The sequence below is a fragment of the Dufourea novaeangliae genome, unplaced genomic scaffold (assembly GCF_001272555.1).
Source record: "Dufourea novaeangliae isolate 0120121106 unplaced genomic scaffold, ASM127255v1 scaffold228, whole genome shotgun sequence".
Lineage (NCBI taxonomy): Eukaryota > Metazoa > Arthropoda > Insecta > Hymenoptera > Halictidae > Dufourea > Dufourea novaeangliae.
Genome location: NW_015374150.1, coordinates 2,799,390 through 2,826,464, shown reverse-complemented (window position 1 = coordinate 2,826,464; position 27,075 = coordinate 2,799,390). Strand labels below are relative to the sequence as shown.

At 42.9% G+C, this 27,075-nt stretch overlaps 3 protein-coding genes across 3 annotated transcripts in view; all 3 read right to left on the bottom strand.

Annotated features, from left to right (window-relative positions):
* Positions 1–1,247: 1,247 nt before the first annotated feature.
* On the bottom strand, positions 1,248–2,132 carry LOC107191532 (zinc finger protein 467-like). The gene is made up of 2 exons (XM_015580595.1): positions 2,129–2,132; positions 1,248–1,850 (listed from the first exon to the last, which is right to left on the bottom strand). Exons 1-2 carry the CDS (start codon positions 2,130–2,132, stop codon positions 1,288–1,290), a joined length of 567 nt encoding a protein of 188 aa, XP_015436081.1. The 3' UTR covers positions 1,248–1,287.
* A 3,029-nt stretch (positions 2,133–5,161) lies between these two features.
* Positions 5,162–8,164, bottom strand: LOC107191531 (gastrula zinc finger protein XlCGF57.1-like). Its single transcript, XM_015580594.1, has 4 exons — positions 8,161–8,164; positions 7,378–7,644; positions 6,304–6,555; positions 5,162–5,487 (listed from the first exon to the last, which is right to left on the bottom strand). Exons 1-4 carry the CDS (start codon positions 8,162–8,164, stop codon positions 5,162–5,164), a joined length of 849 nt encoding a protein of 282 aa, XP_015436080.1.
* A 456-nt stretch (positions 8,165–8,620) lies between these two features.
* LOC107191649 (longitudinals lacking protein, isoforms A/B/D/L) overlaps positions 8,621–27,075 on the bottom strand; it is a 118,917-nt gene continuing 100,462 nt past the window's right edge. The window contains exons 7-9 of the mRNA XM_015580738.1: positions 11,241–11,384; positions 9,667–9,898; positions 8,621–9,098 (exon numbers count right to left, since the gene is read on the bottom strand). Of these exons, the coding sequence (XP_015436224.1) occupies positions 8,621–9,098; positions 9,667–9,898; positions 11,241–11,384 (854 nt within the window). The remainder of the gene's footprint in view (positions 9,099–9,666; positions 9,899–11,240; positions 11,385–27,075) is intronic.

Genomic DNA, 27,075 nt, shown 5'->3' with positions numbered 1-27,075 from the left:
TATATATATTATTCATATATAGATTCTTCTGATAGTCAAAAGCTTATGGATTTAAAAGGCCATACCAGTATTCCAGCCGTTGTTGTGTACCAAGTCGATCGCGGGGGTACCTGGCCTGTTAGTGTACGAGTGTCGAGCACCATTCGAACCCGAGAAAGGGTATTTGACGCTGGATCATAGTGGTCCCCAGGTCCCGACGTTTCTCTTCTCATCGTGCTTTTTTTTTTAATTATAGAACTACGCAAACCCCGAACCGTAGGTTCGACCCAGGACGGGGTCGGCCATCTCCCTTGAAACTCTTTCTTATCAGCTAAAAGCTACGTAAACACGATGTGAAATTTCTTAACACGTTAAGTGACACTTGAAAATCTCTATTCTCCTTAGGATTACGTTAAAAAGGATTTCTCTGTCGAGGAACCGTACTACGTCTCTTTTTCTCGGGCATGATCGCCAAATACCAGTGAAACCGTCGATAGAGAATGCGGTCGGAAGTCCGTTTGGAAACTACAAATTATTCGCTAAAATAAAAAAAAAACAATAACCTAAAATAAAAAGAAGAACATCCCTTATCGCTATCATGTGATTATTCAAATGTTCCGGCGATTCATTCGTTTAACCTCTTTCAGCCATTTAAAACTCCGCACGGTTCTACACGCGGATAAACTATACGTACAGTAAATTCTCGATAACTGCGCGAAGAGGTGTCTACGCTAAATGCTTGCTGCTCCGTCCCCCGCTATCACAGTGTTCGACACTAGATTCTCGGCCCGAAATACAATTCCCGAAGTGACACAGACAATTCATGAAACGCAGAAATCCTCAACCTCTGCAATAATTGCTCCAAAGGGTTCCACGATCGTTAATCGAAACTTTACTGTACTTTGTACACCCAAACAAAAAAAAAAATCGACTGCGGTCGTCTTGTCATTACATGATTGCACGTCTATACAAACTTATATATCTCCACTATACCCCATAAAAAAAAAAATATATATATATACTATATATTGCAAAACAATAAATAAACGATACACAAAGACTTCCGATCGCACAGTCCAAGCCCAATAAGAAGCTGCACCAGTAAGCGCGCGATCTCCCAAAAGGACAAGTGTGAAACGAAACAAAAATATTTTACTCGACCACGTCCTCTCGTAGGGGGCAGATGGGTCCGAAATTTCTCGAATCCCTAATAACGGACCGGACGGAAACGCGTCCTCCGCGCGTTTCCCGATTACGGGGAGGGTGGGGGCGGGGAGGAGGGTCTGCAATCTAGCCCAGGATGTTTCTTCACTCCCTCGAATCGTCGACGGGGCTCTTGGCGTTCATGTGACACACGCTCATCTGGTATTCGGGCGGTATCCCAGCGCCCCCGGTGCTGTCGATGCTCTCGTTGTGGAAGTTCCGTAGATGTCTGATCAGGCTGCAACGTTGCGTGAACTTCCGGTTGCAGAAGATACAACAGAACTTCCGACGTACCCCGCACTCGAATCGCACGTGACGCACGAGATTCCCCTCGGTTACGTAGGAACGGGTGCAACGGGGACACTTCCATTTGCCGCTTGTGTTGCGTATCTTTCCGCACACGGTGCGACGATGACGGTTCAGCGTGAAGATGTGGGTGTAACCCTTGCCGCAGCTGGAACACATGTACGGTTTGTCGGTCTCGGGGATCCAAGCAGAATTGGCACCGTGGAACAGAAGCCTCGGATCCGCCGCGGAACAGCCCAAACCCGGATCGAACGGGGCCACGGCGTGGTTCGGCAGCTCGGTTGGCGGCAAACATGGCGGCGGAGGCGGTGGCGGCGGCGGAGGCGGCTTCAGGTACAACGCACGGTAGTCGGGCTTGTTCTCTGGAAAAAAAAAATAGAAAAATTTCACACGTTGGAGGGGGGAGCCGGGACGGGGAGGTTTCGAGAACCGGGAGAAAGTAGAGTGTTTATCGACAAGTCGGTTTTAATTGTAAAGAAGGTGCGGGGGATATACAGTAGCTGAGAAAAAAGTTACCATTTTCACGATTTTGTTCTTTTTGTTAGTTTCATTATTTTTTAACGTCAACTTGAAACTTTTGTACGTGTTTAATATATATGGTAACTGATAGAGAATTAAAGTAAGAGTATACTAAATATACCCATTATATTCCGAGGTTTTAAGTTGGCGGTAAGAAATAATAGAGATATTGAAGAATCAGAAAACTTGGAACTTTTTTGTAAGTTACTGTATGTATATGTGCAACAAAAAAAAGAAGTGGATAATAATGTATATGTGGTGAAACTACGAAAATCAAAGAGAAGGGAACAATCGAGAAACAGAAAAGAAGGAATTCTTTTTTGTTTTTTCTTTAATCTTTGAAACGATCGTTCTCTTTCTCCGTGGAATTGAAAAAAAAAATAATCGAAAGGGTGACAAGTTCGTTCCGATCATCGACCACGTTACGGAATCGATTGTCTGTTTTTTTTTTAAGGGGGTAAATAGTTGGTTGTATGTATATACGTACTTGTACATAGGAACGGTACGCAAGATGACGTATCGTCGACGTGAGCTGATCGTCGACAAGGAATGTACACATCGCAATACGAGAATGTCGTTCTTCGTGTGAAGTGAAAAAGAGAATTGAAAAAAAAATCAAATAATTGCCAAGCTTGAGATCGTGAACAGGCTGTATATCGCCGCAGACTCGAGTGAATAAATAAAATTCGCATAAAAGGCTCTGTGCGTAATTCGTATCGAATGCGAAATAAAAATGAAAAAAAAAAAAAAAAAAAAAAAAAAAAAAAAATGAATAATCGTATATATAAAAACAAAACGTTGATCTTCAAAGGTGGAAGACGAAGTGTGATCGTCGTGTGAGGTAACGGTTGATTACGTTTCTGATTGTCGGGGTATTCGCCGGTATCGTTACAACTAAATGTACGTTCCAACTTTATTATATTTCTCATTTTACTGTCGGCTAGACACTAGGTGGCACAGTCCGATGGTATATTTTGTTTCTTTCAAAACGTCTAACTACCAACAGCCAGCTCTAAGCGGCGATTCAAGTGGATTAAATCCTCGGAAAAACAGCGTTACAATTACAATTTTCGTTACGACACTGATTATTTACGTTCGGTGGACGCGAATCTCGTCGTTAACGAGAAGCAAAACTAAACTATAATGACAATCCCGCGCGAGAAAAGGCTAATTTTGCATGCAAGTTCTTCGCCTCTGTGTGTGTATGTCCATGAACAAAACCGGGGGTTCACTGATCTTCCGCGGACGATTCTTCGGATCTTCGTCGATGAGAAACGTGGACGTCGGATCTTGCGTGATGAAAATCTTCAACCTTGTGATCTTCGAGCAGCGTGACGGTATCTTCGGTGACGTGCTGACGCTTGATCATAGTATCTTCCGTGAGCATTGTTTCTTCGGCGGACAATAGACATTGTGGACCTTGAACATGTGACGCCGTAGGTTCACGTTCTGGGTGTAACTGGCACCGCACAGGTCGCAGCCGAAATTCCTGCGGCCGCCGCACTCGTACTTGAGGTGTTTGGTGAGACTCTGACGGATCTTGTAGCCACGTCCGCACTGGGCGCACTTGAGCGGCAGATCTTCGTCCCTGTGGTAATAATACGCGTGTCTCGATTTACGATGGATGGACAGCGGGGGCAGCGGGTTCAGGACGACACCTAAAAGAACATCAACACCAGAGTCGCGTTAATTCACGGGATTCGGTGGGTATCGACGTGGGTTCTTTCGCCGCCAGAGGGCTGGTGGACCACCCTCGTGTGGCGTTTTATCGTTTTCTATTTTTCGTTTGTTATCGTATTCTCGCGCCGACCCATTAGACCGAAAGCATCATCAGTGACACCCGGTTATCCTGGCTACAAACGGGTAGAATTCTGGAAATTAGACTAGCTTGGGATAGCATTGTAAACGATATCAGACGAGATACTCGGTTTAGGTGGAGGACGATATACATGTATAGGCTTATATAGAAACAGCATACGGTTAGAGGATAGTGGGCATTGGGGGGAGAACAGACGTTACAAAGAGAAGCTAGAAGCGAGACAGTGACCTGCACGGGAAGATAAATGGGGAATAGAACCTGGTGTTTTTTTTTTTTTTTTTTTTGTTTCCAGCTAAACTGGATATTAGCACTGATTTTTTCTGTCCTAGAGACGCCTCTTGGAAGCTGTCCCATAGGACATTAGGGATAAAGGGATAGTAACGCGGGGGTATTTATAACATGATGCTAGGCTCCAATCCGTTGACCACGTCGATCTTATGGATCGCCGTCAGGTGACGCTGCAGACTCGTCTTCTGGGTAAAACTGTAGCTGCAGTAGTAACAAGGAAACTGACGTTTGCCGCCGCATTCCCATTTCATGTGTCGCCTCAGATTGCAGAGCATCGTGTACCCGCGGCCGCACTGCAGACAGGTGAACCGGGGCCTCGGGAAACCTGTTCAAACCGAAAGAAAAAGAAATCGACCGTCAATGGATTGTCTGCATGACGGAATGGGGAGAGGATGGTAACACATAGTTTCTTTTTTTTCTTTCCCGAAATCGACGAAACATTCTCGTTAAGTTCGACGGTAAACGTGTCTGTCCACGGGATTGTGTTTACTGTTTCTCTGCCGCATCTACAGCCACGTCTACTACCGCGTGTAACGGGATGAACGTTTTTCTTTTTTTCTTTGCCAGTCTCACATGGACATCGTTTTTGGAAATATCTTTTTTATTTTCGTTTCTCGAGAATATATTAAGGAGGTGAAAACGAGTTAATCGTAAAACTGGCAAATTGGAATTGTAACTAAGTGAGCTACCCAAAAAGCAGTGACTTACGTTTCACGTGCGACGAATGTTTTGCGTGTTCTTCCGTGATGACTGAATAAATCGTTTAAAACGAGAGGGTGGGTCTGTCTATGGGGGTACGTTCTACTTAGAATAAACAAGAGTGCATCGATCGACATACAGACATTCGTTAATCTTCCGTTCTAAAGAACACGGATTGTATCGTGACGAAAAAACCGGTTGTATTTACGTGGAAATAAATGGACAGCGGTTACCTCTGTCTGCGAATAATCGTTTATTCAGTTCTACACGAAGGACGTGAGATAGAGGGGGAGATGTTAGGGGGGGGGCGGTGTTATACGAGCAGAAAATATCACGTAGAAGTTTCGCTTAATTCTCGAAGTTCGCTAAACGATTACGGGATTTCGGCTGTCGTTTGAATTTCCGTCTCGGATACTGGACGATGTTATGGAACCGGAGAAGGTGTTTCTGTAGGGTGCCATTCTGCGTGTACTTCTTCGAGCAGAAAGCACAGGTGAATCTTCGTTGACCGCCGCACTCGTAACGCTCGTGCCTGATCAGATTGTGCTTGAGCGAGTATCTTCGTCCGCAGTTCGAGCACTGGAACTCACGGTCTTCGGGGACGTAGCGACTGATACTCGGCAACATGGTCTTCATGGCGGACGGAGCGTCAAACGGATAGCTCTCGTAGAGACCTGAAAGAAAAATAATCATACCTCGGTTAGTACTGATCACACGGTTATCCTTAAAACATTCGCTGATCTCGACGTGATTCATGAAAAACGTTTCGTTTCTTTGTATCGAACACTCCAACGAAGCTCACCTCTGTTTCTTCAATATTTACCAGAGAAGTTTGCCGATCGAGGAGCAACGAGTTAGTAGATATTGGAACGGGCCGCTTCTCATGAACGCTTGGTTCTTGTAAAAACGATTTATTTGTTACTCGGTAATTGCTGTCACAGTGATTCTTACAAGGAAGTCTCGAGCTACCGTATTCGACAGACATAAGTTTCTTTTAGATTTGTACCAGAGATTGCAAAAACAATTTATGTAGAAATTATTATCACGTCATCGTAGGTGGAACGAAAAAACGCATAATGTTTCCAAATGTAACATTCGAGGAAAGTACAGTAAATCATCGTTCAGTGCCCGAAGGCTCCTCAGCACCGAGTGGTGAGACGTCATCCCCACCACTGGGGGGTCCCCCGTGGAACCAGTCAAGCGCCCAGTGGTGGGGATGACGTCTGAACACTCGGTGCTGAGAAGCCTTCGAGCACTCATCGACGATTTACTATAATTAGGAAAACAAACTATTATCTTATTTCGGAGACGGAAGAGGGGGGTTGAGGACATCATGCAAATACAGATTCAACTTGCAACAAAAACCACTTTAAAAAACGGGGCTCGTATAAAATCGTATGATCCGTTGACTGATGATCAACATCAAAACTATTACAATGGGTGTTAAAGAACAGAAAAAAAAATACGTCTCTCTAAATTATAGTTCTAACTGTAAGCGGTTCTCATCCACGTTTTTCGCGGCGGAACGAAGATGTTGTGAGCGTTCAGCATATGCTGCCTGAGCTTCCCGTTTTGCGTGTATCTCGCCGGGCACACGGTGCACACAAAGTGTTTTTGTCCGCCGCACTCGAATCGCAAATGTTTCACCAGATTGTGCCTCATCTGATACGTTCGGCCGCACTGGTAGCAGGTGAACCCGTCCATGTTCGTGTAGCATCCGTACCTGGACCGTCTCGCCGGCTCTGAAAAAAACAACGAGAACGACAGATGAAGCGTCTGCTCCTCGACGTCGATCAGGTAGCATAGGGTACACTCGAGTGTGCAGCCTACGTGTCACTCGCCCGTCGGGAACGCAGTTCTACGCGATAATTGAAAGAGGATCTGGGAATCGTGTGCGTTCTTTATTGCACGTCGATCATTCGACAAGAATTATTACATCTCACGGTACATGTCTAGATTTTTCGGTCTGGAACGTAATCTTTCGTTTTCTTTCGATTAAAACACAGGACACACAAATCGAACACCATTTCAGCCTTTGCTCCTCTTCTAGAGCATCTCGACACAGATGTCTCCCATTACCATTAGATCGTTTATCGCCGAGTTCGCGTGAATTAGGTTGAAAAAGAAACAAAAATAAACTGAATTTCAGTGGACACTACCAGCCTGGTCGCTAATTCACCGCGCAAACCCGAATTGTAACCGTCACTTGCAACGTAGTTATACGTAAAGTAAATTGCAGGAGAACAACTTGGTTCTCCAGTCGAAATACTGTTAATAGTCAACAGGAATTATAAACTAAATCGGCAGTGAAAATATAAAAACAGACTTGACTATTTGTTTTACGATATTACGCCCCGTTATATGTATATCTCTGACGGAGCTAGCGCCATCGCCCCGAACGAAGCTAGCGCCATCTTCTCCTCGAACGAAACAAGATGGCGTGCGTCGAGGATTAACCATATAACGAGGGAATACCGTAAACTTGTCCCGGAATGAAACGTTCGATGAAGAAAACGATTGTCTTCAAGCAGCTTCGTTCTGCTTGCGTCCCGGCGTGAAAATACGTTTCGGTACGGAGAACTTTGGCGGCAAATAGACATTGTGCCGTTTCAACAAGTGTCGACGCAGCCCGATATTCTGCGTGTAGCTGGCCGGGCACATGTGGCACGCGAAGTGTCTCTGACCGCCGCACTCGAATTTCATATGTGTCGTCAAATTACGCTTCATCTTGTACGTTCGTCCGCACTGTGGGCATTTCATCGGCGTCTTCGGCGATCCTGTGTAACAAGTCCGTGTCACGTGGCTCCTGAACACGTGGCTCCTCCTGAATCCTAGAAAGAAAACGGAGATAACGTGTTAGAAAAAATCTGACCAGAACCTTTTTCTCAACCAAAACAGTTCAACGAACGAACACATCGGGTACACACAGGTTAGCTTCACTCTCTACCATCTGTAATTATTCTTTTTCTTTCTCCCCTGACAGATTGTCCTACGGACACAAATTCGGTTACATTCTGGTTAGTGATGTCTCTGGTTGGTTACTCAGTTTATTGCGTTCGAAGCGTATCGCTTCCAGGAGGTACAATAATTCGAGTCTTACAAGACGGGTACACACACACAGCAAACCGTATCTTTGGGGTGGGGAACTTTTTAAAAACTATCCGAAGATCGAAGATTAAAAACGATTTTTAAATATAGTCTCACTTGATTAGAGGTTCATTCGTCTAATATTGGCTAACCCTTTCAGTTTTAACTGAAAAACAAATGCCCGTTAAGATTGAACCGCAATCGTCGCAGGCGACACTCGTTCAGTAATCCTGAAGTAACGATCTAAAAGTACAACATACCCATACGTTTCATGCAACATGTACATATCACTACATACTTAACAACTTAACCTGCTAACACAACCTGAGAAAGTACGCTGTCCTTGGTGGATCTGATGGAACGTTTATATTGCTTCCTACCTTAGAAAGATTCGTTTTAAAATCACATCTCTTTAGCTGTATGCATGAACTCGTGTTCGATCGATTATTCGGTCAAAACGCATATAGTAACGGAATATATTTCCTAAAACCATAGTATCGTACCATGTACCCTAGTATATACCCTAGTATCGAATTTTCATCGAATCTACGCAAAATGCAATATTAATATTTAAAGGAGGACAGGGATTGCTCGCGGTAGGCAACGCTACGTTAAATCGAACGCTCTGCATATAAAGACAAAAAAGATCGGTATGTTCCTTATCACGTATGTCAATTTCACTGGTTATCGATGTATTGCCCCCAATGGTATCGCAAAAATTCAATGCTTGGTTCGAACGTGTCGATCGAGGTTGCTCTTCTGCGTGAATTTCAGATTGCAAATCGGACAGATGAACCTTGGTTCGACGCCGCACTCGTAGTGCCTGTGCCTCCACAGGGACGTGAAAACCGCGTACTCGCGATCGCAATCGGGACAGGCGTACTTCTTCTTCCTCCTTCTCTCGACGGATGTCTCCTGAACGGGCCTATCCGCCACGGTAGTCGATCGTTCAGCACACTCGAAGGTCCGATGTCGCGTCAACGAGGCCATCAACGAGAAATTACGGTTGCAGTCGGTGCACACGTACTTCCTGGGTGTCCACCGGTGAACCTTGCCCAGTCTGTCCCTCAGGGTCATCGATCGCAGATGCCTGGTATAAGCGGCGACCCGTGACGCTGAGGGCAACGCTGGTACCGTCCAGTTCGACGAGCTGTACCTGGTGGTGCCTGGAAACGAACGAAAGAAAGAGAATTGAGTCCTCTGGTTACACCCTTAAACATCATCATTCCGTAAATCCATGTGACCGGCAGTGTCCTCTGAAAAAAATAACAAGAAGCTTGACGGAAATCCCTAGGTAAATGCAGAGTATCTTTATTTACAATGAACAAATTGTTTACAACGAACATTCTTAACTCGTGAATACAATTTGAATCATAAATCAATCAGGCATGTTTGGGTAACACGGTACACTAACGAGCAAACTTGGCTTCCGCTGGGGGAAAGAGCGTTGTAGGGGAAGGGACTTCTGCCATGTGGTAAATTTATTTCAAGTATTGAAATAAATGTAACTCACGAAACCAAGTGGTACGAAGCCTATCTCTTAACTACTTTTTCTTCTAGTGGAAGCTGAGTTTGCTCGTGAGGGTACAGAAAATAACCAGAACGAAGAGACACTCTGGATACAGATAATGTCTTGTAGAGCCCTTCCTGTAGAAGGTGAGACGAAATGTAAGGGGTGTGTTTATTAAAAATTCCGCGATGAAATCGTGGCGCGAGGCGAACATGGTCCCATCGCTGGTCCCCAACTTGGATATCGAACGATCTACTGAGGACCGTACTGAGAGTTCTGATGGAAGAGGTTCTGATGCCTGCGTCGTATGTGCTTCATCAGGCTGCCCTTATACCTGGTCACGTGTGGGCAGAAAGTACACTTGAACTTCGGCTCGACACCGCACTCGAACGAGTGGTGTCTATTCAGGTGACGTTTGTACTTGTAGCTCTTGCCGCAGGTCATGCAGGTGTGCTTGAACGCCACCAAGCCGGGCGGGTACAGGTACGCTGAAACAGACAAGGGGATTGCTTGATTAGCACAGAATCGAAGACCTCGCACATTGAAACTCGATTCCCAGGATCAGATGTATTCTGGTCGATTTACAGATCGAAGGATCCCGAACGTTTCGACAGACAGGACCAAAGTAGAAGAAAATTCGTTCAGGTGGGGAGAATGAATCGTGGGAAGACAGTAGTTTCTGGTATGGAACATGACAGATTTTTATTGAGTCCGCGACAACTGGCTAAACTCACGGGGATTCACAATGGTGGGACGCTGGAGTACCACGCGCAAACGTGTTTTCCTCCCTTATAACCCTAACACGTTCAAGCTGAAGCAAGGTAATGCTTCAGAAATCGCTCGTCTGTTTAGGGTACCGCTACGAACGATTTTCGAGGCCTGGGACATTTTGGAATTAGACTACCACAATTTTATCTTTGTCTCTCTTTGCGTCAATCAGTCGATGAAAGTAGCAATTGAGATACACCAAGGGGGGAGGGGAAGGTAGAGTACTATGTGCGTTCCTGACGCTTCGAAGCGACGCCGAACGATGTTTCCAACGATTCGTCATTGACATATACAGGGTAGGGCAATAACTATGTCCACTTCGAATATTGCCGTTATTTGTAATAATATGAAAAAATGTTATATACAAAACTTACACGGTATAGAGGGGGGCATATTGTGACGGAAACATTTTCTGCGTGGGTGATGCCATAGAGATGACCCTGAAATCTCCTCTATGCATTCACGCAGAAAATGTTTGCGTCACAATATGCCCCCCTCTATACCGTGTAAGTTTTGTATATAACATTTTTTCATATTATTACAAATAACGGCGATATTCAAAGTGGACATAGTTATTGCCCCACCCTGTACAGTAAACTGAAGACCAAGAAATTCTTTTCACGAGCAAAAAACAAAATGGCGTCAATTCTTCACCGTCATTTTCTTTGCCCGCAATTACCTTCGTCGCCATCAAGTTAAGATCGAATCATCGATACATCGTTCGGAACTGTACAGTTACGACATCGAACGAGTAATTTTACGGGTGATCGTAACCCAGCGATATTTTCGTAGAACTTCTGGAATTCGAATAGTGAAATTAATCGCGAGATCAGGTTCGCTTCACGTCGGTCCGTCTACGTTTAACCCTAATTCGTTTTGCACCGATCACTTGAATAAACAAATTCACAATATGGGTTCTTCAATGATGTCGGTGATGCTGTCTGATGGGCGCTGTCCGCGGCGTGAAGCCCTGCCTGGCGTGCTTCATCATGTGCACCTGCAGGTACGACTTGTAGGTCGCTCTGTAAGGACAGAACGCGCACTGGTGCATCGGTTGTTTACCGCACTCGTTAATCACGTGTCTTCTGAGGTTCTTCATCTGATGGTAGCGTCGATCGCAGTTGTCGCAGGCGAAACGACCCTGTCCCCTGGATCGTCTCCGATCCTCGGACACCCCTCTCATATAGTACCTCATTTTCGCGTACCCTGGAACCAATAAAGAACAAAGATATCCCGGTTAATATGAGCCAGTCATCGCCTGGAACCGTCGTTCCTCTCTCTGTGGATCAAAATCGTCTCTCAGAGAGCTGGCTATCTAAGCCTGTAAAACGTTTTTTTTTTTTCCTTCGTCTTATCTGGCGTTAACCGTGCCAGAAGGACAAGAAGGAAAGCGGTTTAATTGGGGAAATGATCATTCGTCTTGGTCTGAAAAGAAACAAACGGGGCACGAGAGGCTCTTGTGTGCGATCACATGCAGACGTTATGATAGACATTGAACGATGCCCGCAGTTCTCGAAATCGAAATGAACGTGTTGATGCTGATGCAGCCACGATGTTGTGTGAAGACAGTTAAGACATGACTCGCTTCGAGGGTGAACACGGTATGGAACAGGGTTGCGCAAGTGGCAGCATAGGGCAGAATTAAAGATCGCACGATCGTGTCGTTATGAAACATTCACCAGTGAAAAACAAATCCTTTTAATCACGAATCGTCTGGTGATGTTCTCCTGTTGAAAATTACTCCCAAACATGGGGAAAATTGCATAACGATAAAGATTTCCTCCATTCCAAGAATTCCTCCCATTATCCAATTTCCATCATGTTCGACCTCACTTCCACCAAGAAACCATTACCAGACAATTGGCGACATTTTTACAGTGTTACCGTGAAAAACACTGGAAATGAATTTCAATTGGCAAACGATTTGTTATGCAAGCTTGCATCATTGTCTGTAGTTACACATAGGATCCAATCCTTTCATAATAATCTGGACCGATCTGTCCCGTTCTCGAATTTCTGGATCGAGCTGTCTACCCAGAAGCGCAGAAGCCTGCCCAATGGAGCAACCAATTGCGCAACGCTGATGTAGAAGGTAAAAGGGTACAATTGTCCAAACTGCCCAGTGGCATTAAGTCGGTTATATTTTTCGATTGAACACTGTACATCAAACCCAACAATCGAGGACGTCGCGGGCTGTAACGGCGTACGGCGACCAATCACGGATAGGGAAGATTCGGATGAATGTTCATCACGTGCTTCGACACGCTCGCCCTGTACTTGCTGCGAAGATCGCAGTACGGGCACTTGTGGCCGGGCAGTTTTCCACACTCGACCACCAGATGACGTCTCAGCGATTTTTTCACCTTGTAACACCTGCCGCAACGGGGACACCCGTAACCCTGCGTGCAGACCAGCTTCGGCCACTGGCTCGCGATCCGCTGACTCGTCGATGGCCCGAACCATGCTGAAATCGATATCGAATGGTTAATTAGAGATACACGTGGACAGTGCTATAGAATCAAAAACGATTCAGATTATACAGGATGAGTCAGTAAGAACTACTATCTAAAATAATTCATTACCTATTAGTTGTATCAAAAAACGTTTTAATGATTATTAAGGGACATATCGGATGGATATAATTTGATTTCATTATATTTTATTTTGTTTTGGATATCAAGGTGACTTTGAGTTTTATCAAGGTCAATGTATCTTTTTTTAATACCATCATACTATAGGTCACTGAATTCGTCCTTTTATTTACAACAATGTGGTATTAGAAACAAATATGTATTGACCCTGAAAAGACTTAAGATCACCTTGACATCTTAAAAAGAATAAGATATACAAAATCAAATTGTATCCATCGGATGGACCCTTTTAAATGCTACATAATTCATTAAAACATTTTCAGATACAATCGTAACTAGTTATTTTAGATAGTAGTTCTTATTGACTCACCCTGTATAACGGAGATTCCCTGTTTTTTACTTCTGCGTATTTCGTTGGGAACAGAATGTTGCTGGGTATTGACTTAATGGTCAATGCAATAAAAAATGACTTTCAATCGAAAGAAAAATTATAATATTTTATAAGTAGTAATCTTGGAGTAGTAATCTTGGGAGACACGAGCCACTTTTTCGATGTCTTTCAAGGCTCCCTATTAAAGATAATAAATGCCCCTTCCTTCACAGAGGAGAAGTCTGAATTTCAAGGTATCATTTGTGTTCACTTTATTAAATAGGTACTATAATATTCATTTTATGTCCGGGTCAGACTGAAGCTTCGAATATATTTCGACACTTTACAAATGAAAAAGGAAAGAACACCTACCAACGGGACGAATCATGTGATTTTGTTATTTCGTTTAATCGCATTGCTGATGTGGTTTATTGTCGGTCCATGCTTGTGGAAGTGAATGGAATATATTGTTGATACGGATTTATTTGGCGAATAGAATCAACGTGGAAGACTTCTATTGTTCGTAATGTCTCTATGCACTTGGAGCTTTAGTCGATGATATTAACGAGCTCGGTTTGGCGCGCGACAATTAGTACGGGAATCAGGTAACGTTCTTAATACTTGTGCAAAAATCGAGAATGAATCGGTCAAACATCGTCCTCGATCTCTCGATTATTTGGAAAACTTAAATTCTAGTTGCACGCGAGTCTCTCACCGGCAAATATGTCTACGTATATGTATATAGAATATACAGGGTGAATCGTTCGCTGCTGGGGTCGAGAGGCAAGGCGCCTGCTTTATCGTTTAATGTGCCAACGGTAGCTTAACCCTGCTGAGTAGCCTATGTGTGTGATAGAGACAGAACGAAAACCGACACTCTCTCTATCTCCGTCAGACACATAGACTGCTCAGCAGGAGTAGCTAGCAACTTTTAAATGACCACACAGGCGACTTGCCTCTCGACCCTAGCAGCGAGTGATTCACCCTGTGTACGTGCTTCATTTGACGAGTCCAGTGAACGCGGATATGCAATCATATCGTCTGGTATCGTGTATGAGTAGTAAGATTTTGTAAAGTAATACTTCTAATTATACCAGTTATTACTTGTACTTTGGTATCACTGGTTGTTACTTTGGTATCACTAGTTATTACTTTGTTATCACTAGTAATACCGAAGTAATAACTAGTGATACAAAAGTAATAACTAGTATCATTGGAAGTATTACGTTACAAAATCTTACTATTCATTTCCATAAACGATACCAGACGACTGTATCCGAATGACAAGATCGAAACCATTACGTTGAAATTATTCTACTAATTACCATCAAGTTACAGCATTCTTTGCGTAACTCAGTAACATAGTACCACGTTCTCGAATAATAAAAAATATCAATTGTTTAAACGATGAACTTCTGGCCCTAAAATATCAAAGATGGCTATTTCGCGTTAAATTAATATACATTTGTAAATATACTTTCAATAAAAAGTATTTCTGAATTATATTACTAATAATAATGAATGAATATGATTGCATATCCGCGTTCACTGTACTCGCCAAATTGAGCACATATATGTGTACATCGCGTTCTAATCAACTCTGCTCGCTTCTACAGCGAATAAACTCTCACGATTACAATACTATGCAGGTGTACCTTTCGTATAATACGAGCAACGAGAGAGGGATTCGTGACGACCGTAGAATTTTCAAAGGAATAACCACTATACAAACATATAAAATTGTTAAATAAAATCTGTCAGTTTCTCATCGATCGAAAACTAAACTGGAGTCTCAGCCATAGCACATTAAAATTAATTCCTTAATCTTCACACGGTTGATCTACGTATGTAAGTGCATACAATTTTATTAACTTCCTCAGGGACGAATTTATTAAGATCGGAAAGAATTTTTTTTTATTCTTCCGCTGTATTTAATTAAAATATATTTACAAATATTAACGGCAATCAATTGGTAGGATATTCTTTCTTGTTGAGGAATTTCCTAGTGAAAATTGAATTACAGTTTCGGAATAATGCATTGAATAAAAGAAAAAATACACACACACACATGCCAGAAAGTTAAAGTTAAAAAAACAGAAAAAGGGTAAAGTGAAAATAAAATGAATTTATTTAATCTTCCCTGTTGCAAATTCTCCCGTAAACTGTCATAGCCGCCACGAGTCCCTCTCGTCGAAAAAGAAATTCCACCATCGTCACCCCCAAAAAACAGTTCGAACACTCGACACAGTTATACTGTTGCCTGTTGCACTTCACGGGATACAATCTGAACCCGTGCGTTAAAGGACAACGTCTGCATAACGTTCAAAACGTTCCGTAAAAATATAATATGCTATCGGCTACACCTCGAGACTTATACACTTCGTACCAGATCTACGAAACATTCTAATAAACGATGCGGTCGATGCGTAACAATGGTAACGTTCACGTGCGCGGCGAACAAAAAAGAAAAAACTAGTTTCCAGTGTCCATGGACGATGAAAGCTTGTTCCCGTTCGGCATCGTGTAGAATTCACTGAGCAGCTTCATGTGCCGTCCATTCAGATGGGTGTTAAGGCTGGATTTGTGCTTGGTCCTGTAAGGGCACAACGGACAATGGAATTTCGGCTCGACGCCGCACTCGTGCTTCAGGTGACGTGCCAGGCTGGAATAGTAATTGTAGACCTTGCCGCAGTTCTTGCACGGATAGGTGATCCTCTGGCAGCTCGGAAACCCTGCCAACTGTCTTCTGTCTGTAAAACAGGAAACCCAGAAGAGGTGGACATTAGAGACGATCGTTAGACCAACAGGACACTTCGACTCTCGGAACTGAGTTTCGCGCCACTCTGTCGCGAAATGTCCAAAAAAAAACTTTGTTCGAGCACAAAACGTATACTATAATTTCGAAACGGGACACGATTGTATATTTGTGATCATCGAGGCTGGGACCAATAGGAGATGATAAAAATAGACCGAAGACGAAAATACGATTTTCTTCCGCCCATTAGCTGCGAATCAGACCGTCTCCGTACTTGATCAAATTATGCACCCATTTTGAAGAATATTCTTTCGAGCACTGTTTTTATAATAAATAATATTTCATACTTCGAGAAGTTAAACACGAAAGGAAGATCACATTCTTGTTGGACGGATTTGGAAGTGGAATCTGTTGGAACTGTTTTTTTTTTCTGGTATGAAACTTGGAAGAATTGTTAGTTATTAACGAAAGTTGATGGTCCTGGAGGACTGTTCTTCTTCTCGTTGATCACTTCCGCTGGATCACTTCGGAATCTTCTCGAAAGAAGATACGGTTTTGCCTTTTAATATTAATAACGTCGGATATATTTATATTTGTACATTGTATAACTGATGTATTTTATTTACAATCTTTGTCGATGTGTCTTTGGTGGCACATAGAACGGTGTTTCAAAGGTGCGGACAGTCGGTTTAATCGATAATTTAAATAATATCACAGCGAGATTAAGAATTATACAGGGAAAGGATCGTTCGTGTTATTCGAACGTGCACAACGGGCAGTCGTTCTGCGAGTATTTCTCCATCAAAACCGATATCCCCAGTTTGCAGAACCGATGGAGAACGGATTTCGATATGCAGTAGATGTTCGCAGCCTTCCTCAATGACAGACCGTTCTCCACCGCCTCGACCGCCATCCTGACGCGTTCTAGTTCGGATCTCCCGTATTTCCGTCTCGTAGATCGCAATCGTACGTCGTGACAACAGGTTCCTGCAACACGAATTCACGGTTATTATCTTTAAGAACAAACCTCGCACCGTCGTGTTACTGGAAAAAGAACGGAAAACAATATACATCAGGCTCTAAGAAACATTAAAACCCCTCCTGTCGACCCTAAAATGAGGATCTATGAAAAATCAAAGAAAAACAATTAGAAAATCTTATCATATCGTTAAACGATATAACCACTGCAACAGACCAAGCAATAAAAATCGTTCAAGCATATATTTTCGAACAGAAAAAATGATTTATTTGTAACCGTGTATCATAAGAAATAAAAAAAGAAACAAGACCATTGTTCATAACGGTGCTGTCCAACTTTGAACTCTTCCAGCCACTGACTACATCAGCTGTCCACTTTATCCACGAACCAAGTCTCTGGTTTGGTTTTATCATCGATGTAAAAACAATTCGAAAGTAAACGAGAAACATTAAAATTCACTCGACCCGCGAACGAAATAGCTGTTTTTACCGAAACTTCGATCGACCCGATTTTTAGAGGTTTCTAAACATCCGCGTGGATTCTCTTCATATGACACTTCAGGTTCCATTTTCGATTGGTCCTGTAGCTGCAGTACGGGCAACACTCGGCCTTCTTCTGTCCGCAGAACCCTTTCATGTGCTCCACCAGATGATGCTTCCAGCGATAGGACTTCGAGCACTTGGAACACCTGAATCTATACTCGACAGCGGGGTTTTCCCCGTACGATGCAAGTGGATCGCGTTCCAAGCCGACACAATATCCAGCGGCCGTCGTGGACAGATCGAATTCCTGATAATCCTCCCACAGGACCAGTTCACCTGAAACACAATGTCCGATTCGTCATTGGTGGAACTTGGTCGCCCGTTCGACTACCTTAAACACCGTTCGAGGATCGTGCAACGTAACGATCGTTACGGGGATCGTTTTTATTCACGTCGACATACAATACAAAGACAATCACCGGGTTCTAAATAACAAAATGGACACAACGGTTAGACTATCCCCTGAAAATGGCTGACAGAATGGTGTACACCAAGGGTTTATTCGTTTCTAAGTGTATTTACAAAACACGTCACGGCGATATTACACGCTTACGTGAAACTTGGAGCTGTCCAATATACGATTTTTTGGGATCAAAGGGTATCATTATAGGTTAGGACGTCTAGATACTGGAACCTCTGGGTTCTATTCAGGAAACAAGTTTCGGAGGCCCAGCCTCTTGGATAATATACTGGGTGTCCCAAAAAGATAGGACAATCAGCAATATGCATACTCCTCGTGCAAATACAAATCGAAAAGTCCTTTACCGTTTTGTAATCTGAAGCTGCGTTCCCGAGATATTGACGGTTAAACGAACTCCAATCGGCTGACCGGTCTGCGCTTACGGGTGGCCGACCGCTCAGCTGATTGGAGTTCGTTTAACTGTCAATATCTTGGAAATGGAACTTCAGATTACAAAACGGTAAAGGAATTTTCGATTTGTATTTGCATGAGGAATACCATGTTGCGGATTGGCCCATCTTTTTTGGGCATCCTGTATATTCATGTAAATTCCTATTATCGTGAATCTACTTTATAACAGATAGTAGTGTATCGGTAACCTTTTCCTATCATTCTTAAAGAAAATCTTGTTACGTCTCTCTGTATCGACGTCGCTTATTTATGCATCCGTCTGATATGTTTCTTCAGATTGGACTTCGTGTAAGTACGAAACTCGCAGAACGGGCAGCACTGTTCTTTGTCCTTCCCGCAGAATATTTTCTGATGCTCGACCAGATTTCCCTTTCGCTTGTAGGTCTTTAGACACCTGAAACAGGTGTATTTGTACTCTTCTCTTCCCTCCAGCCTGTCACCATCGACGAAATTCTTGGGGTCGTAAGCGTGCTCGAAGTATTCGTCGCCGTCGTCCTCGAAATTGTCGACCAACATCTCATCCCCTTGATGGCTTGCGTCTTCTTCCTTGACCGTGACTGGTAGCATCGCGACGCAACCTTGAAACGCGTCCAGAGTCCCGAACTGGTTCGCACCTTTGGTTTCGTAGAAATTCAACGGAGGATCTGAAACAGACGTTCGATCGTCACAATTAGTCTGGATTTCTCGTGAAAGCATTCTCCAATGATCCAAAATGAACGACAGAGAGAGGAAAAAAAAACAGAAAAGATAAATCGAAACGAAACAGGCCAGTTCCTCGAAGAATTTGTGCAGGAGGTCGGATATGTACACAGGTATTTATTTAAAAAGCAATCGACTGCCGAACATCGTTACACAGGGACACATAACCACTGCGTAGCATAGGTTGCTCGGTTCTATAGATCTACACGGATCTATCGAATCAGACGGATAAGATAGACTAGAATCAATCCATGCATCGTAGACAAGCGACTCCGTACATTATTTCGTCCTAACATTAATAACAAGTACGACTCTCCATCGCTCGTGTTCGTACGACAGATACAAATAAATGAGATTGAGACCACTGCCTTGGACATTCACTACTTGGTTAGCGTGGCTAGGCAACTAGCGGTCCCACGGATTAGTGCGCGCGTCTAGACTCGGATTAGTGCTCCCGACCATCTCCACATTACATGAAAATTATTAACCTCTTCAGGAACAAATTTATCAAGACCAGATGGAATACTTTTTTGTTATTCTTGGGCTGTACTTAATTGAGATATATTTATAAATATTAACGAAAATCCATTTGTAGAATGTTCTTTTTTGTTGGGGAATTTCCCCCTTTTTTTATGCTTGAATGAAAGCAAAATTAAACGTACAGATACGTGCCAGTATTCCTCAAGAGGTTAAATAAGTGCAAATTTTTTCTGGTGATAATTATCATGAACCTATCAATTACCTATACTGTAGAAGCTACATCGTCATGTTAAAAGGGATATAGAATTCTCTTTAAATTCATACCTTTCTCGGATTGGTATTCAAGATCGAACTGACACGCACAGTAATCCGAGGAACACCGTGTAGAAAATTTAATCGTCGCGTCGACAGCGACTTCATTGATCGCTGCTTGTTATGCGGGGACGAACGGTTCCGAAGCCAATCGAAATACAAATTCTCCAACTTTCGTGTGTGTCTTTTTTTCTTTAATTTTCGTATTTAAACGAATAAAGGTGATTTGTAGCCTCCTCCGTCTCTTTCCTAGATCAGATATGATTTTTACAACGTGCGATTGGCTCTCAAACGTTCCGTGCCGTTCCACTGAGCGACAAATACTCGACAGTTGGGACACTCGTGAATTCTGTTTCTGCCTCGCGTTTCGACGGACACTTTGGTTTTCCGATTGGTGACGCGTGGAACGATCGAGCAAGCGTATACGAGGGACAACGAAGACTCGAAGCATCGATTTCCTTCGTTAGTTTGTCGAGCCTCTCAGAAATAGAGCCGATCGACTCTGACTTTTCTTTGTCCGCGATTTCACATGTCTAATATTCTATGCACCCTTACATGTTAAAATACAAAATCTACAGTCTAAACGATACGCAACATTCTCGTTGTTCTCGTATTTTTCGAGACTAAATTTGGTTGAAAAAAGAAACTTTTGTTAGTTTTCGAGAGGCTCGATATTTCTTGCTCGTACCACAACGCCTCGAAGAGCAAATTGAGCGTACAATGTCGGATGTAATTATAGTAATTACGATTCTTTAAACTGTGATACCTATGGTAGTCTCGAACACGATTTCTATAGGAAAAAAGAGACTTGCGAACGCATGCTTATCCATTTACTACAACCACTTCGATATCAAACAGGTAGGAAACCGGCCGCTAGGAGTTTACTGCACTACGATTAGTAAACCGTCGATATTTCGGTGAAAATCACGAATGATAAATGTTTCGCGATAAAAATCGCAGCGATCGAATAGAAACAACAGCGTTTTCTGTTAACGTAGAAAATTAGTCGTCGTTCTAACGAATCACCGACCCTACAGGAAGGACGAAGTTAATGATTGACTCGATAAAAATAAGTTAACCCTTAAATGGTATAAACCCATGAATTAATCGCGAGTTTTCTATTTTCTGTTTTTTTTTTCGTAAGTCTCGATTCGTACGATTATGAAATATCGATTACAAAAGAACGAAACGAATTTGATATGCGAAGTACCATTTAACGGTTAATTCACAACACACAGCGTCAGTTATCAAAGTGTTTTTTTTTTTTACCTAACAACGCGCCACCTTGTTCCTTCGTTTTTTTTTTTGTTTGTGTTCCTCCTTACGCATTATAAAAAGAATATCCACGCCGCAATACGAGCTCCGTAACCACAGAATCATGATCGATCACTCGTTAAATATTACAAAAAGGAAACAGCCTTTAGACTAGATTCGGTTCAGTTAAGTATGATTAATAGTTACTTTCTCCATCGCGTCGATCAATGATGCTTTTCTTTTTTGGAACAGATACAATCGATCGACGAGCACCGCTTCGATCGTATCTTTTTTCCATCGTGGAATATTAAAACTATGATAACGCGATACCATCGTTATTAATTTCAAAGGTCTTCCTACTAAAGAGATGGATCACTTTTTCACAGAACAAGAATCTCAAGAAATTTCTACAAATTTTGTAAAAGAAAGAAATGAATTTCTGTTTAACACTCGACTTCACAAATCAGTGTATAAAAACTCTAATGCTCATGAAGATCCGCAAAACTGCAAACACAAACGATCATCGAGCCCTTAACACTTCGACTACCACGTCACTCAAATATGGGTGACACGTACATTGCAAAGTGGGCAAGGATTATTTAAATACCGTTACAAAATTTTCGGTTAAAATTAATATTGCAATATAATTTCTAAACGAGGCCAACAGCCTCTGCGAACTAAACCACATATATTTTCGACGATCTACGGCTTAAAAAAACGAAATAAAGGGTGTCTGACTACGCACGGCCTTTTTCACTGTGGCAGTCAACATGTGAACCCTTTCATTCCCAAATTATTTAAAAATTACCACAGAAATATTCTGTTGTATTTTCATAAAACATATCAATGATTCACAAGAATATTTTAACATTTTCAAACCGTCTAATGCCATTTTATCATCCGTTGCCACTTGACAACATTTTTTCACTTGTATCGCAATTATGTATAATAATTCTCATTACAATGTTATTATACATAATGAAACACAATTTTGCTTACCTTCGATGAATAAACCCTCTTGAGATATATGAAAGAAATTACAGTTCCGCAAGTTTCTGTTGCATTTGTAACAACGCTCAACAACTTGAGTTCCATCAAGTCTTATTTTACCGATAAACTTTCAAATGCACATTCAAATTTGTGCCGTCCCCACTAGGACTAAAAGAAACTCACAGATATGAAAATATACGCGATAATAATATTTCGAATACCCAGCCATATGGTAACAGAGTGGGAATAAAAGGGTTAACATTCACAGTCTATTGCATCCGATCGACAGTCCTCTAAAGAAGGAAGAACCCATAACGATCACTAATTTGCACCGACTTCCTGTTCTCGAGACACCTGAAAATTTCTAACCGGCAAAACTAGGCGGTCACGATCGCCCAGAAATTACAGGTACTGATCCAATTACAACCGCGAACACGTCCTCGAAACATCTGGATACCAATTTTTCAGCCATCCATTATTAGGTCCATCTCTTCACGACACCCCTCCTGATGTATCCCAGACTCTTGACCACACTTCACACCGGAACCCTTAGTACTATCAAGTCAGAAACACGGAAATTCCCCCCTCCCCCCTTCCCTACCACCGTGATCGGTATCAAAAATTGTCTGACCAAGAGATTCGATGATCCACACCCAACAGTTCAACGACGGGCCTACTTGATGTTGTGCACCGAGAGCAGATGCTTGAGGAACGACGCCTCGATCCTCGATCTGTAAGGGCAATACTGGCAGGAGAAGTGGGTCTCGAACGTGACCATACCGCAGCCCATCTTCAGATGCTTCCGGAGATTCGACGCCCATGAGTACATTTGCCCGCAACGTGGACAGACGTGCAGCCGTGGCCTGACGATCGGGAACAGGGGGGCATCTGGAAAGAAATATCACGGTTACCGAACAGATCTACGAAGGATCGATGTTTGTGTGTGTGTGTGCGCGCTGCCACCTCGATCAAAATTACAGAAGAAGAAAAAAAGACGATCGACATGACGGAGAATAAACGGAAAAAAAAATATAGAACTGTTAGGATTCCCACTGAGGGTAGCTTCTAGACACCGAAGCAGCATGCGTTGCCGTTCACAAAAACGACGGTCTTTCACACGTCGTTAACGCTCTTCGAGTGACCACCGCCATTTTGCACCGCAGATCGATTTATCCGTCCGATCATTGTTGCAGTTTACTCGATAAGAGCTCGTCCCCTCGGGCGCTGCTATAGAACACAACGATGCTAGGACACACTTGTACTCTCGTGCACAATACTTACGGTTTCGTGTACTTTGGATTATTCTTCTCGATCGCCTGGAAACCTGGAAGAGTTCGACGTAATAGTTCGATTGGAGAGGGGTACAGGTTTCACAAGTTGGAGAAATATGTTTTATTGTACATATTGATCGGTAAATCGCACGATTCGAGGAAGCAAGAAGGAAGACTTTGGGGGACTTCAATGATTCGTTTCGGGGTGTTTACGTAGCGTGTGCCTCTTCAGGTTCCCCTTGAAGTTCGATTTATAGTCGCAGATCGTACAGAAGAATTGCGGCGGCTTGCCGCAGGCCATTCGACGGTGCAGCCTGAGGCTCGACGACCTGGCGAACGAACGGCCGCACCACGGGCAGGTGTGCCTGTCACCTGAAACAGAATTGCTAGTCAGTGGATTGAACGCTATACGGAATATTAGGCCCTGGTCTCGGTGTCCGTCCATCGATGAAACTTGTTCGTGAACGATATCGAGATTACACCCCGTTTTGGAGACGAACGTTACGACGCTTTCTGTTTCAAGTGAATAATTTATTGATTACAGAGTCGATTGGGTAGCCGAGTCACTTCTTGAAGTGCTAATCGGTCGCGTACGATAAAATGTAAAAAAATTCGAATTCCGATTCGATCGACGGAAAGAAAAACGAAACAGATCGGAGTGTCTTGGCGATAATCGTTAAACATTTATAACCAAATAAACGACTATGAATGTGACGAAGTGGATTGCACAGGTTCATCATCTTCTAATTCCCTATCATCATCATCCAAAGTGGATCCGAAGAATGTGCTTCTGCAAGCTGCTCTTGTACTTCGTTCTGTGAGGACAGTACGGGCAACATTCCTTCGGGTCTTTACCACACTCGATTTTCAAATGGTTCTTCATGTTCCGTAGCCAACGGTAGCCCTTGTTGCAGCGTGGACATCTGAAGCAACCCGGCTTCCTGTCCAAGCAGCTAGTGGACCTCTGCTGCGACCTGTAGCTGCTCGAGCTCAACGACGATCTGTGTTGGTTCATCGTTCTTGTCTGATAATGGTAACCGGGCCAGGGCAGATCTGGAAAAAGAGAAAATATAACATATTTTCGTTATAGAACGAAGTTCTTCCACTGGGACAGTCACAGAGCGATTCAAAACGCCTTTGAGAATGTCATACAGGGTGATTCATATTTAATTGGGAGAAGTCGAATCAATATACTGGGAATTATGGGTGAAACAAAACGGAAATTCCGAAAATATTCCTGGCACAGGATTTTCAGGAACGAAGCTTCGTGAATTATACCATTGGTGCACCAAACATAGATGAAACTAAATTGGTTCTTTGAGGTATAACCAGTATCATTTGGCCAATCGAGATCGGGACGTGCATACGTTCGAAAAACCCATAAAGGAGGGCAAAGTAGGTTCTACCGATACTACAACTATTTTCTGAAATGTCGTGTATAGTGTTAACAATCGATCTACCTGAAAGAAAAACATACGATGTGTTATTGAGTATGAAAATGCAATTTATGTGACATGATTATGGGAAATTGGACATCGTGATAAAAATGGACCCACCATCGTCCAAAATCTTCGATCAAACGATGGGTCTCGATCTAATAACTTGAATCACCCTGTACACCGGGGCAAGAATCGCCTAGAAGTTGTACCTAGAATTGAACACAAACCTAAATGTTACGGTGACAGCGTATCGACGAGCACAAAGGAGAACGGACCAGTAACAATCATTTGTTGCAACAATGTGTACGCCCAAGTGCTTTACAAATGTTGGCTCTTTATTTTCTCGTTCAGTTTTTGGCACACGCCTACAGGCTCGCGGGTTACACGTGACTAATGCGGAACGCAGATGGGGGGACAGGTGATCGATTTTTATTCCGGTGTAACAGAAAATTCAAACACCTACAAACGCTTTACAAGTCTCTCTATTGCTTCTTTCCATCTCGGTTTCTAAAAATTTCGTTACTAAAATTCTCTATGCTTCCCGTTACTCGTCCTATCGAATCGGTACGCAACGAAATTGAAAAGTTGAATTGAATTGAACAAAACTGTAGTTCCCATGCAGCTGATATCGTTTCTTCTGGAGACCAAAGAAATCTTTGAATGTACCATTAACAAATTCCCTGCTTCGTGCACAACGACATAATTAATAAAAAATTGCATCAGATCAAGGAAGATCATTTTTATTCACTCAACGGTTCATGATCGAAGTATCTAATTAACAGATTAACCAAAAAATAACGATAAAAGCCACGCTTTACAGTGAATCCTCGATGAGTGTTCGAAGGCTCCCCAGCACTGAACATTAAATATTTCATAAACTGATGGCCATGTGCTGTCGAAACAAACATTTTTTTGTTTCAGAATTCCAAGCTCTATCACTGCGCGAAACCTCATTAATCCCTTGGCTACATTTGACGACTGAGATTCGTAATGCACTTGTCTTTCCTAAGTGCACGATGAAAAGTCTAACTCGTCATTCCAGTTGAGACAGTATTTAACATATACATTCTTGTTCTTCTAAAATTTATTTCGCAATTCTAATTACCTCAAATCATCTTAATACTATATATATCACTAATTTTTTTATAAATAAGAAGAATTGTTACATAAAATCTACTGCTTTTACATACTACACCAAGCACCAAAAAATAAAATCTGTTTTCCTGTCCCCTACACAAACGTTTTTTTTTTCCTTTCAATTAAATCGACACCCAAAGGGTTAAAAATCAGCGTTACACCCAAGGACACCTTGTCAGCGTCGAGGAGCCTTCAAACACTCATCGAGTATTTACTGTATACACTAAAAGTGACCAATTGCAAACAAGAACGACAAAAGAAATTCCGTCTGCAGGAAAGACCGCGAGTCGATCGAGCATCCTAAATGCTGTTGGAGAACACGTTCTTCCCCGGATGATTGGTTCTAATGTGCTGATAAAGGTTGCCCCGTTGCTTGGTCCTGTGCGCGCAATAGGGACACTTGAACTGTGGCTCCTTGCCGCACTCGTGTCTGGTGTGTCGGACCAATGTGGCGCGATGCTGGTAACCCTTGCCGCAGGTCTCGCAACGGTACGGGAAATCGACACGTTTCGCCATCCAGAAGTTCGCCAGATCCTTGATCAACGGTATCATGGGGTAGTTGCAGTCCCTTTGGTATCCTTTGGGCATGAGCATACACGGGATCGGCGGTAGGTCTGCAATTACGAATAGAAAGAAAACAGGGTATGTTAGTGTACGACCAGAAGAATACAGTCTCTTGAAGGGAAGTTTATTAATTTTTTTTTCTTTTATTTTCAATCAAAGGAACCCAATGATCATTGAAAATCAATTCTTTAATTGCATGACGTCGCGGCGATTAAATTGTACACACGCACTTAAGTTCTCGGTTGTCCCTTAGAGCATTAACTGTCCCCCTTGTCTTCGGTTCGACCCCGTGTTAGCAGTCGATGATTATTTTTTTATAGTTGTTTGCGGAAGAAAAGACGTTTATTCAGATACAAAAAGAGGGGGAGGGGGAAATGTACGAAAATAGTACATGATCGTGGAAATTCGAGGGGAGGCTAGCGTTTAGGTGTTGATCATGTTGTACACTTCGAGGACAGCCGTGCGCAGAAGAGGATGACGGTTCCTGATGTGACGATGAATGTCGTCGGCTGTGGTCGCCGAGACGTCGCAGTAAGGGCACATCTTCTTCGGGATGAAACCGCAGACTCTCATCATGTGACCCCGTAGATCGTGCAACTGATCGAACTTCGTCGCGCACTTTGGACAGAAATTCGTCGACGCT